The sequence below is a fragment of the Eleginops maclovinus genome, chromosome 2 (genome assembly GCF_036324505.1).
Source record: "Eleginops maclovinus isolate JMC-PN-2008 ecotype Puerto Natales chromosome 2, JC_Emac_rtc_rv5, whole genome shotgun sequence".
Taxonomy (NCBI): Eukaryota; Metazoa; Chordata; class Actinopteri; order Perciformes; family Eleginopidae; genus Eleginops; species Eleginops maclovinus.
The window spans coordinates 9,878,700-9,892,595 of NC_086350.1; the positions used below are offsets into that span (position 1 = coordinate 9,878,700).

The window sequence follows — 13,896 nt, forward strand, 5'->3', positions numbered from 1 at the left end:
AACATGTCATTTATTTTTAGGCATTGGGATCAGTATGTGTGACTACAAAAATAATTTCAGTAACTGATGAAGATTGAGAGATGCAGTGTTTTGAGATTTTTTAAGGAAGTATAAAACATTTACCTACTTATTAGGATTGTTTAAAGCTGACACACAACACTGAAAAGACTACTAGACAATTGTATAAACTGAAATGAACAGTATCATCTGCAAGGCTTGTTAAATATAAGAGCTAACATTTATTGAAAATGCTTTGTCTTGCCTTCTTATATTTAACAAGCCTACATAATGGCAGTTTTCCAAAGGTAACAATGACAATGAAAAAAAACCCCACAGTCTTTCTACAGCACACAATATGGTTTTATTCCTTATGGCCACATGTCCAAGAAATACGTCCAGCAAAGATCAAAACAGAGTTAACATACACCTTGCTTTCTGAGGTCCACAGTGACATTTGTTTGCATGATTGATATGTCTACTTGATTGTCCACATACAGTATATTTCAGCAGATGTCTAAACCAACACACTGCATTAAGTATTGCATATTTCTCTAGAAGAGTGAGGTAGCACTGTTTCAGTGTGCACTTGTCAAAAGCTTGAGGTAATTAGTGATACATTCTCTGCATTTATGCAACACAACACAGCAATATATATTATAAAGGTACAGTATAACAGTGATGAGTCCAAAAGGACATTCCTGAGTCCAGACGAAATTCCCGAGAAACTTACCAACATGGAAAGTCAATTGAGGTAAATGTTGAACAACTTCCATCCTACATATATAATTCTCAGCAAAACCTTGTCTCTTTTGTTTTGCCTTTGATTCAAAGCTGACATGAAATAATTGTTTTGAAATAAATTTGAGGCTGAGTCAAATGATTAAATATAAAAAAGATAAAATGAAACACAATACAAAACATACAAAAATCCAACCTGCAAAGCATTTCTCTAATTTTAGATTTTTTTTTTTATACATAAACCAGGAAAGCTGCTATTAAACTATGAGCTTTCACTCGGTTAAACCAAATTTTAACTAAAAAAGGGGTACAAAATTGCTCCAGTAAAAGAGTTACAGACAGGAACAATGACATTGAGCTAAGGCTTTTTGGTCTTCATTAGCTGCATTTTGGCAACCACACTGTTCTACTATGGCTATGGAAAAAGGAAGCTACAGAACTGTTAGATAATTAGATATAAATGCAGTTGACACAAAGACAAGTCAAAAGACATTTCTGCACAAACCTTATAAAGCCATTTAAAAGAAAAACTATCCAACAGGCACAAAAGGTAAACTCTGATCTGAATTTATATTATGGTCCGTTTTAAAGCCTTTGAGGTTACACATCTCTGTCCTCTTGACAAAACTCATTTAAAGCACATTATATTGTAAAAATAGTGTAGAAAGTTATAGATTTCCTCAAGTGGTACTTCTGACTTTCTGCACTGCTTGAGTAGGCAAACAGGAGGTCAACTAGCACAACTAGAGGTGTACTAGGAGACAGCGTTTAGTTAAGAGTTCACCGAGTTTTTGCATGTAGCTACATAATTTTGCTGAGGACATATTTAAGGTCAAGGGAGGCTTAATTTGGTCCCTTAGAGGAAGTGGAAGATGAAGAGGAGGGACTATGAGAGGAGGACATGGCACTGAAACCATTCGTTCCTGCCAGATTTACAGCCTGTGACGCCACAGGAGCAGCCGACTTCTGGGCGAACAGCTTTCCTGCAATGCAGAGATCAGAGATAAGATTACAATGAATACTGTTTGAAATAAAAATTACAAAAAACACACAAATAAGTCAAGGTGAAGTTTATGGAAGAATTGAGTTCTGCTAAAAATGGAAATGATCTGTTTGGTGAGGAATTCACTGCTCCCAGTCATGAAATAGTTCAATTCTATTTTCTTCTGTCCTCGCCCATTAAACCACAATTTGTAGTTTATCTACTGCTTTTCTACGGATATAAGAAACCAATTGAAATGTTATTTACTGCCATGTACAGGGGTCTGTGGTCCTACATTATTCATCTTCTGACAGAGGTGTAGCATTTTTTTGGGGAGAATTTAAAAAGCACTGAAAGGCATAAGAACAACTTAAATGTATTCCCTCACCTGAGTAAACTGTGCCATTGACCTCCACAGACACACTGATACTGGCTGCTCCATTAGTGGAGATGCTCAGAGACATATCCTGTTTGCTCTCTGTGGAGAAAATGGGAAATAATCCAATTAATAGACTTTCCTTAAATATTGTTAAGTAATGACAGAGCCAATGCAGTGTCAATACAGATAAAGAAACTCACCATGTCCATTGTCATGTTTGACATTCATGGGGTTGAAGTGAGACGCAAAGGCCAGGAGGTTTTGTTGGAGGGCCTGCTGCATGAGGCGCTGCTGCTCCTCTGCCATCCGCATCATCTTCTTCTCTGGTCCGTCGGCTGCAGCTACTCCAGCGCTGCGCTCCAGCCTCTCTCTGAAATTCTCCAGCGCGGCAGCTTGTGCCAGCTGTTGCTGCTGCTGCTGCTGCCCTAAGACCAGAGCCATGGGCAGCCTGCCGGGCATTACAGGGGTAGGCATCTCATCTGATTGGAAAAAAATCAGTGGAAACAGTTTTAAACATCAGAAAACCAGAAGAAGTGTTTAAAGCAGGGCAGGAATGAGTCCTTCACTTTGAAATTAGTTAGAATTTAAGCACTTCCGGGCTCCCTTGTCTCAAAATAATATTTTTTTATGCGTTTTTGCTAAAATGCCCAAAGTTTTGGTTAACACTTAGCTTTCGAGAACATGAGTCCACCTTTGTTTTAGCAGGGCACAATGCAACCATCGTGTTGTTTTTTATAGAATTGCGTTTGCTTTTCACTTCTTGTAATTGCATTTACGCTTTAATTATTATAAAAGTATTGTTGTTAATGTGAAGATTACCCAGCTGATCAAAACGTGTAAGTATCACAAAAAAATCAAACGCAAATAGCCCCATGAATTTTGTCAAGAGAGCCCTTGCAAAGCTAACATCCCAGTCGGCCTACAAAAAATACACCATTACTACACCACTCTGTTTCCATTCAGATAAACAGAAGATAATAATTGTTAAATTATGCTAACAAAAGAAAGTAGGTGCTCACTAATGAATTGGTATAAAATAATATGGAAGCTGGATCCTCTAATTACCAGCAGATTTTCTCTGTGATCAGAGTCATTTTAGTTTTGCTGCGCTGACACACTCTGTCATACCATGGTTTCTCTTCAGAATTGGGCTGGCAGATGTATTCAGGCCGTTGTGTCCGGTCGGGGGGGTTTGCATGGTAGGTGAAGAGAGGCGGTGTTGAGCAGAGGTCGGGGAGGGGGAGTAGCGGTACAAGCTGTTGGTGTAGCTTGGACGTCGGCCTTCTCTGCGGTTACTGTCGATGGCTGCCTGCAGCTCGCCCGGAGAACTCAGGCCCTTCTTCTCACACTCAAATGGGTACAGGTACTTCATATACCTGCAAGGAAATGTTTCAAATTAGTCATATGATTTAGGGCAGATGAGCACTACTTTAAATAAAAAATAACCAGGGTATTAAAATTACATTTAACTTATTTTTAATTGATAATTAACAAACTATTTCATTTCAAAGACCATGAATTCAACATATCAATGTTTAGTCCTTTCTTTGCATTTCACCTAGTGTACATAATACTGAAATAAAGTAACATGAAACTTGCTTTTCAGATACAAATAAAGCAAACCTAAAATAAAAAAATACTGTAATGAAAACAAAAAAAAGTTCTCAAAATGTAATTATTAAATCTGTGATCAGTTTTTAGATAGATGGGTATTATTAATGTGATAACATGCTAAATACTCTAATGCAATCATACAAACACCCAAAACTAAAATTTTAAAAGTATGCATTTAATGTATTTGTTATTATTTGAACTATTATTTGTTAAATGAAAATGTTAGACTCTATTGTAAGTATAAATTGCAATTACTTCAACATCCTACATTTTTACCGAATTAGAGATAATTGTAATTGGACATTCAAAGATTTTCTACCCCATTAATTCCTTGATTGCTCCTGAAGAGCACAAATGGGAGCGACACCTACTGAGTGCGGAGCGTAAAGGCGGCACTGGTGATGGATGTGGGGAGGTTGAGACCCTTGGTGATCTCCCTCCAGATCTTCTTGTTGATAACCTCCACCAGGCCTCCCTTCTCTGTCACAAGAGCATAAAGCCGGTACAGGTCCAGCACCTGCTTGGCCATGATGGGAATGCGGTTCACAGGAGTTCCTGGATGAATGAGGAATAACTAAATGAAATCCTGAGAAGTTTGCACGAAACATGACTGACCTTGTAAAAGTATGGAGAGCATAAAGAGGAGGATGAGAGCAACAGTACATTAATGCAACTAAGGGTCTGCGCTAAATGTTTGGTAAAACATTTAAGCATGTGTAATCTGTGTGGAAAGACTTTTCTAATAAAGCTTATTTCAGATGAATGGGGGTGGGCTAATTCCACAACAGCAGCTCTGTAGCTGCATTGATTTGAGTGCAGGGGGAGGGGGGATTTTAGAGCCAGCAGTGCCTGCCAATCACAGGGTTGATGGCTAACCCTTTCAATTCCGATTGGGACTAAAGCCAATTAAGCGGGGGGGCTGAAAAACAGTTGTAGAAACAAGATTTATTGGGTTAAAGACACACGCATGCACGCACACACTGCAGGGACCCTTACCTAAACCCACAAGTACAGATTCCTGCAGTTCCATCTACTTATGCTTCTGCTTGGATGTTTTCATTTGGCCCAATTATTCTGCATAACTGTCTTTAACATATAGTACTTAACACTGGTAGACAAAAAGAAGACTGGAAATATAGCCAAAAATTATACTGCAAATCATTACGGTATTTTAGATGCATTTCTATTGCTAATTGTGGTTCTTACCTCGTTTCTGCATAAAGACAAAGAGGTCATCAAGAAACTCCTTCCGTTTGGGATCATTATCAAGTTCATAAAGCTGTACGTTAAAGACAAACATTGGCAACTGTTACTCTGGGATAATTTTGCTATCTACCACTTGTTTACATAAAACTACAAAATCTACCGACCTTGGCAAAGTCCCTTGATGGTTCAGCTTTGACTTTTCCTCCGTCAGCCTCCTCAGCCCAGATGGCACTTCCTCTCTGTAAAAACACACACACAGAAAGACATCAGTGAACAGTTTGTCCTCTAGACAGTCCTGAGACCACATTTTGTGATGAGTTTAATGATTGCATATTTCAAACTAAAATGGATGAAGATATAGTGCTTTACTATGTATGGTGAACACACGAGATTATTTCAATTAAACAAACACTGGCATGGTGTATTCTCTGAGAGATACCATTTATTTCTAAGGCTTTTCTTATTTGTCCCGTATTCTCAAGGACTCTGAATTATGTGTTTAACACCTCATATGTTCAAGCATGATTTTTTCCCAGTGGTGAAACCACAGCTCACAAAAAAAACAGTAACCTGCTGGTATTTCTGTACTACTCTACAGCTCGGAAAAAAATAAGAGACCACTCCAAATGTTTCTTAAATATTTATCTCTACATGTATGGCAGCCATTTCAGTGTCTGTTGAATTCCAACACAGAGAAATGTTGTCAGTAGTTTATAGAATACAATTAAAAAATAAATAAAACATAATTTAACTCAAAGACAAACCTTTAAATAATAAAACCAAAGAAACTGATAATGCTGAAGTGGTCTCTTCATTTTTTCGGAGCTGTATACACACATATTGTTTTCTGTGTATAAATACATTTAACCCTTTATTATCTTATTTATATACTATACTTTATTATGGTAATATTCCAAACGATTAACATCATGTACTGTTTTAATATTATATTATATTGCAACATGAACAGACAAACTATGCATCATAACTAAATTATGATATACATCACTGTGGCGTACACTAATATATTAGGCGGTATCATAACACTCTTAAATATACGTTACTGGTACAAATCACACCACTATTGCACTTCACTTTTACTGCACCTATGCCAGTCTTGTAATTTCGATTTACACTTGAATGGATTATATTTATTTTTATATACTTTCCTATAGTTTTTCCTTTTACTTGATTTATCTGTAGTATTTGTATGTCCTTGTGCTGCTACAACACTTTTATTTAACTCTATGGTAATCAATAAAAAAAAGGCTTATTTTATCTTATATTTCCCAAAGGAGGTGTCCATTCAGAGTTGGGCACAGTAAAAGGAAGATTAATGAAAGGGCTCATTAGGTAGTTTCATGTGACATGATATTCGTCCATCACCCTCCCCCTTACGGAGACAGTTAAAGGTTAAAAATGTGTGTGGAGGGCAGTGTGTGTGCAACTGTGTGGAAAAGCCTGCTGAGATGTTATTGTTCTGCCAAGGCACACGAAAGCTGCACGATCATGCAATGAAAATAACACATGGTTGGTAGAACAGTCTCAAGAACGCTCTGCTCTGTCTGTTACAATTACACTCAGTAGATGACATGTTTTTCTATTATTGCTGCGATCTCCTTTCAAAACTTACATTGCACTACATTCATTAAGGGACTATAGTGGACCTTGTTACATGTTATGAAATGTCACACATAAATCATTGGCTTGCTTTCTGTAGCCTCATGAGGGCCCACACGTCATTCATTTGAGGTTTTATGTGAAAATGTTTTAAACTAAAACAAGCTTTTGTATTTTTAACAACATCCAGAGTTTTGGTATTTGACAAATACTCCAATTGTCACCCTAGTTTATTTATGTACCACTTTTGTCTTTTATCATCTTTCCATTTTACTTAATACTTGCATTTCAAATCTATTATTTTTTACTTAAAAACACATTGTTATATTGACTTAATGTGAAGTGTGGCGATCTGATCTGACGGAGGTTTAAAACCAATAACATTTCACCATTTGAGCTCCAGAAATACATGAGATCCAATAATCTCTCTTCCAGTCCAACTGTAACTGTGTGTTTACAGTAAAAACTATTTGAAATATTGTGTAAATATATTAACTGTTTCTGATTCTGACACGCAGACAGCTGCAGGACATTGTAATGCAGAGGTTCACAGCGTTTCTTGTCACAGGTGCACCCGCCAGAGGTCATTTAAATGTATTTTTAACCATCACTTTAACAATTGTTTTAATACATTACTATTAGCTAATTGTTTTAAACCATATACATTACTATTAGCTTACTATCTGGACTGTTTATTCATTACCTGTAGCTAACTAGTTCAAACATTTATACATCTTTACGACTTTTAGCTTAATATTTGAACTGGTTATCCATTACTGTTAGCTATCTGTTTTACCATTTACCAATTATATTAATTATTTATACATTTCTTATAGCAGAGTTTGAAACAATTTATTCATTTATTTTGGGGACTATTTCAACAACGTATTGGTTGCTAGCTAGCTATAAATCAACGATTAAATGTTACTTTTAACATTAAGCTATTTATTTTAAATGTATACGTCACTTGTAGCTGGCTTATTTACCATTTACATGTTACTTTTAGCTAATTATTTTAACCATTTATATGTATCATTTAAGTCACTATTTTCAACCATTTAACCATAACCGTTAGCTTATTGTTTGAACAATGCATTTGTTATTTCAGCTAACTATTTAAACTATGTTCACAAAACAGGAGATACAGCTACTTGTTGACATATTTCCTGAATCGAATTTTAAGGTTTTATTATTAATACATTTTCAAGCAGTACATAAGCAGAATAAGTAGACCCTCCGCTGGAAAAATCCCTGTTGTAATGGACTCCTGTAAATTCCAACTTTTCCTCTGAAAAATATTTGTGCGGTTGCTGTTTTAGTTGTTGTTCTATTTAAACAGTACATCTGTATGTATTCACTTTACAAATAAAACTGCCCCTGTGGTGGCCGTGCTGTTGACACATTTAATGGCTTCAGCTTAGAGTTCCTAATAAAGGACTTCTACTCCCCCAGCCAAAGCGTATTGATGTGAAGGTAGATAAACATCCCAGTCTTTTCACCACGAGATGGAAATAAAACCCTTCCCCCCTTATTGATGAGCAAGTGAGACCTACTGTGGCTCTATTAACAAAGAGCTTTCAGTTAATTGCTCACAGAGTTTTCACACATCCAGCTCTGGGAATCCTCATAGTATTCAGTATGTAGGTCAGGAAAAGGTTTCTTTTGTTTTCTTAAAAAAAGGCTAGATTTTATTAGGGTTTAAGATGTTTTTTTAAAATAAAACTTAAATAATCAGGTTTATGTATGTACCTATACACAAAGTAGTTGTGTAAAAGTATGTCTGTTCACAAGTAAAAATTATCACATTTATGTAAGTACACTTGATTAAAAATCTAGTCCTATCAAAAAAATACTCAGCGGTAACTTCCTCTTATAATGAGCTTTATTAAATCATTGAGCGACTCCAGCAGAGCAAACAGTGAAAACCTATCCGTTTCCTAGTGTCATGTAACCACGGGGGGACCAAATGTTTAATCCCAATCAAATTATTTAGCCTTTAGTCAACCGAACATGTCAGGATAATTTATCTGGCCCCTTGCTGGGCTGTGAACTGGGAATTAGAGCAAACGGGGGTCATTCAGTCCCCACCCTTTCCACATTTACAGCGTACAGTGGGACCGCAAGCCAGGAGTGAACAATGGCTGCCCAGCATGAGGAGGCTTGTACAGCATGCCCAAAACCTCAAAGATGGTTGATTAATAATGGTAGTGAAGGAAAGGAAAACAAAGGGGTAGTGGAGATGGTACTGATGTCAAAGTAAAAAGAGGAAGAGTAAATTATTACAACCATTTCAACCAGCCACCAATTAACTTCCACAAGGCCCTACTTCAAACTCACAAACAGAACTTATTTATATTCACGTCACATAAAACAGCCTTAATTTGAACACTGAATGAGTCCTGTTTTAAACTGAACTGTAAAAAAAACAGCATTGACAAAACAAGCAAATCTGTGGTCCTGGGCTTCTTAACATTTTAAACTCAATAATGTTCCCTATGCCTCACATACATTTGTTCTAATGGAATATTTCAGAGAAATTTCCTGTGCTTTAAGCATCTAAACACGTAACCATTACACACACACACACACACACACACACACACACACACACAAACTTGTTGTTGTGCTTTAATTAAAATGGGACAAATGTTCTTCATTGCCCCAGGTGTTGTGTGCTGGCCTGACAAAAGGAAATGCAATTCTCACTACAGTGGCCATATAATGTATTGACTACTTGCAGTTGAATTAAGCTGCCATTAAGTGTTGCCAGGCAACAGTTAAATTATGCAAAGATATCCACTGAGCTACGTCAGCAGTAAGGTTTGTGAGCCTGTAAGGTTTCAAAAGGGCCTAATGAATACATAGCCTTTTTAAATCACAGTAACTCCACAAATAAGATTTACCACAAGTCAGGCAACAAGGAGGGCACACAAGTAAATGGGAAATATCACAAAGAAAATGATGCGTAAAACTCAAAAGAAATATCAAAAAGCCCCTTCTGCTCCACTGAAACTACTGTAAGTCAACATTATGGGTAGTTGCTTGCTGGTATGCTGTGAGGCACTAACCCAGCTGTCCTTTGGCCACAGGCCTCATTAATCATAATGTATTGTATTGAAGTGGGGCCTTTTAAGGGAAACACACACAGAACAACCAATCACATAGGCTGCTTATAGAAAAAGTCTCTGGCAGGACCCTCCGTTTCCTACAACATATCAGTTGAAAACATACTCGTAAATACTAGCTTTGGGCCTCATTTAGAGGAGATCGGTCTGATACAGTGAGAGAGATGGCCACCCCCTACCCTGCAATTCCTTACAGCAGTAAACATTTGAAGCCATAAATACACACTTGAGATTATTTCATTCATCCTTTGCTTTCATTTTAACTTCATCTCTGTCAGGCCTGTATCGGCTGCTTTGAACAGTTAGGATTGGACCATGGCCAAGACCAATTAGCTCAGTGTGTGAGACACAAGCTATAACACAGCAGAGGGAGAGATCTCGGGCCTGCAGAGTAATTAAACACTATCAAACTCAGGCATTTTGCCAATAGCAAACGCTCCTTCCCCCCACATGTGTGTGAGCGCAGGAGGCAGAGCAGTCAAGAATTATTAATAGGAATGAGAACACACAAGCATCATGGAGAGCTACAGATGTTCATTTTCTCTTTGTACAGATACAGATTTCTTTCTGTAAACATAATTGAGGCTACATCAGAATTGAGTTATAATCGCTCAAATATATCTTATATCGATATACAAGAGTGGACAGAGATTTAATGTAGGCTATATGTGTATTTCTTTTTAGAAAACCCTCAATACAAAATATGGTAAACAATACAGCAGAGAACAACAGTATGGCCTTTATTTATGCAGTTAAATCAAAGATAACTTACTTGTTTGAACGACTCATCGTAGCCCCAGTCAGCGAAGCCATTGGGTGATGTGAAGGCCTGTTGTCCTGCAGGAGACAGCAGCTCCTTCTCCTCCTGCTCCTCTTTTATTGCCAATGAAGGAGGAGATTGAGACATTTGCTTCACAGCGGACGCCTGAGGTGTTGGATAAGGAGCAAAGGGGAAGCCAGGAACCTGCTGGAGACATGGCTTCTTTGCCTGTGGATGAGGCCCGTCCGCCATCTCTTCATCATCTTCATCTTCATCATCGTCCTCCATCTCATCATTCCCTTCAGGCCCCACCATTTCCTGCTCCTCCTCATCTGAGTCTTCATCTTCCTCATCTGGATCCATTCTGCTCAGATGGCTGTTGTAAGCTTGTTGAGCTGCCAGATAAGTCTGTCCATCTGCTTTGCCAAATAATGCAGGGTCTACTCTGGAGCCAGAGGCCCTGGCGGCAGCAGCGTGTTGGGCGAAGAGGAGCTGGGCGTGAAGAAGATGTTTCTCCTGCAGATTCATCTCCAGTTTTGCCTCTTGTTGTCTCTGCAACTGCTCCATCACTGCCTCCAGCTTCACCCCTGGATTACCAGGAGGAAACCCAGCTGAATTCCCCTCCTCAGTGAAGCTTGACTATGTACAGAAAACCAAATAAAATCACAAATTTAATTGGGGAAATGTTTGATTGGGTGTTTTTGCATTTATATGCTGCAAAAATGTAAGCTGTAAACAATGGAAAACTGCATAAAACAAGTAAAAATGGCTAATTATGTTTTAGTTTATTTCCCCAGATTGTTGTTTAAACACTATGTATATTGTCTAAATAAAGTAATGTGTATTTATTTTCGGATACAAACAAATAGTCAAGTTAAATTTAAACTTTTCCCAAAGAGGGGGGCTGTGTTGGACACAAAAAGCACAGCATTTGTGGATTAAAGGGAAAAGAAGCTTGATGGCTGAGACCATAATTAACAGAAAATTAGCAGGGGGAAAAAATGAATTAACTAATAATAAATTAGGAGCAGGATCCAAAATGTTTCTCACTTAGATCCCTGTATCGTTAGTTTGTTAAAAGCTACTTAACTATGCAAGAACTCGGGATTTTTTTCACAAGTCGATTTTTCGGTTTTATTAATGGAAAAACAACAATTTCACAGAGCAGATAAACGCGAACACACGGACTACACTGATCATTATAAAAAAAACAGTCTTAATAACCAAAGCTAAAAGGCCTTGGAAAGCGTGCAAATGTTCCTAAAACGATCACATTAATCGCCATTTGCTTTGTTACTGTAACAAACACGGAACACGGGCAGGAGACCAGCAGTCGTCGACACTCACCATTTGCGCCTTCGAGTAATCCATCATCGCCAACAGGTCGTATCTAGTTTTTCCTTCTTCCCTCGGGCCGGAATAAATCGCGTCGCATGACCAGTTTTCCTTTTAATCAGAAAAAGCTTGCTCTGATCAAATGTGATTTAGTGTTTGTGGAGGCCGAAAAAAAGGTCGAAGCTGGAGGAGGGGTAAACTGCTGTGCGCTTCACCTCCCTGGTCACTGCGCATGGAAACTCAAACATCTTTGATTGTCTTTGACTGAGTGGCCTACACCCCCAACTCACATGAATGAAGGCCCGCCCCGTGTGTAAAGCTCGTAAAGAGGGGTTTCTTTCCTGCATTTCTGTGGAGCTACCCTCCCACTTCACACGGAAATCCCACCCACTGCTATTATCCTTTATACACTTGTGTGGTTTTATTGAGGCAACACGACCTCTATTTAAAACAAAAAACGAAATCTTATCTGGACAGTGTAGGGAACTAAGAACATTTACTCAAGTGACTGTACTTAAGTACATATTGTGTACTTTTAATGCGCTACATTTATTGAATACATTGAATTACTTTTAATTGCAGATTTGGATTAATGATGTGAAATATAATCAACACCTATAAGACTTTAGTTACACCTGGAGCAAATACACAAGCTACCCTGCAGTATGCAAAGTAATTACAATTAGCTGCACCTTTACCAGCTTTGATAAACACGTTAATGCATTAATAATTATAATCAAAACATGATATAGCCTATATCATTCTTAAACGGGCCAATCTGCATAATGAGTACTTTGCTATGCTTCTAATTTTACATGATGAACATTTTCATTGCATAACCTTTACTTGTCACAAAGTTTTCTTACACTCTGGTACTTGTACTTTACTTAGTACAAGATCTTAGTATTTTTAACCTCTGAATGTGAAGCTGCTTCATTAACATTGCAAACTGGGTCTGACCTCTACCCCCACACACAGGACACTGTTTGTTTTTCACAACTGCCTGTTTGGTTACATTTCACAGCAGAAAACATCCATGGAAATGAATTCTGGCTGTAAAGTCATGGCTCATTAGTTACTCTGCTTTTTTCTTTTAGGCAGGATTAACATAGGATGTGTAGAACTGGCTGTCAACGGTAATCTGTTTGCGGTGATGCAGATTACATTTCCGCAATCTGGTCTATCTTTAAAATAACTGATATTAAATTAGATGTATAGCAGTAAGACTCAGTAATACTCAGTAATAGTTGGAGCTTAAACAGTATAAATATGGCTCTTTTGCTTGGCAACAAAACTGATTCTAAATGCAAACAGCTACATCTGCTTCTATTTTGAACAGCCAAATACCACATGTGACAGTTCTGGAAATCTTGGTTAAAGTAACTCCTGCCACTCTATAAAAAGCCTGAGCAGATGGGGGTGACATGACAGGAGGATTAATTACAGGATAAGAGCAAAAACTTAAGTCAAAAATTAATTTCAGTCTTTCATTAAACTCAAGATGTTTTCTGAGAGTTTTAGACGTTTCAATTTAGAAACAACTCACATAACTTATTCACAATAATAACAGTGAATCTGATAGTGGGGTTTGTGGCATTCTGTCAGGGGGTGCATTATTTTAACCAAAGGTTTTAGTTCAATAAAGTTTATTTTTGAAGCTAAAATAGTTCATAAAATACACTTTAGTCTAACAGATTGTATCTTGTGTATGTGTTCTACTACTACTACAAACAATGCCTTTTCCCTTGAATTGCCTTTGATATTTTGATTAGGTACAATGTTACCTACATAAAGTTTGGATGTGATTTTTATACAGGAATAAATGCAACACAAAAGCATGAATAATTTATATTAACACACAGGAGGTTTACCCGTTTTATCACAGATTTTAATGGTACTTGTCTATTAATCTCTAGTCTCTGATCTACTATCAGAGATGTTGAAAATTGCAAAAATTCTCTTTTTTTTTAAAACCAAGTTTGTGGCTCTACTCCGTTATAAGCAGGCCAAAAGGTTACAAAAAAGAGACACGATAGGAGCACTTCTTTTCACACAATTTGACTTTGTTTATACCATTTTAACTTTCTTGCACTACAGCTTTGCTCAAATAAATAATTGCCATGGATGCAGGTAAATA

At 37.5% G+C, this 13,896-nt stretch overlaps 1 protein-coding gene across 1 annotated transcript; it reads right to left on the reverse strand.

Moving 5' to 3' along the window:
* Nucleotides 1-323: 323 nt before the first annotated feature.
* LOC134874163 (AT-rich interactive domain-containing protein 3A-like) lies at nt 324-12,052 on the reverse strand. The gene is made up of 9 exons (XM_063898195.1): nt 11,772-12,052; nt 10,437-11,063; nt 5,084-5,158; nt 4,920-4,992; nt 4,085-4,268; nt 3,228-3,475; nt 2,300-2,578; nt 2,109-2,198; nt 324-1,721 (listed from the first exon to the last, which is right to left on the reverse strand). Exons 1-9 carry the CDS (start codon nt 11,796-11,798, stop codon nt 1,582-1,584), a joined length of 1,743 nt encoding a protein of 580 aa, XP_063754265.1. The 5' UTR covers nt 11,799-12,052; the 3' UTR covers nt 324-1,581.
* Nucleotides 12,053-13,896: the final 1,844 nt, after the last annotated feature.

Bases quoted from the DNA above. Each gene is read 5' to 3' on its own strand.
- LOC134874163 (XM_063898195.1), bottom strand. From the start codon at position 11,798: ATGATGGATTACTCGAAGGCGCAAATG. The intron at 4,269-4,919 runs GTAAGAACCACA...TCATTCATCCAG, and splicing joins TGTCTTTATGCAGAAACGAG to GAACTCCTGTGAACCGCATT. The intron at 2,199-2,299 runs GTGAGTTTCTTT...TTTTCTCCACAG, and splicing joins CAAACATGACAATGGACATG to AGAGCAAACAGGATATGTCT.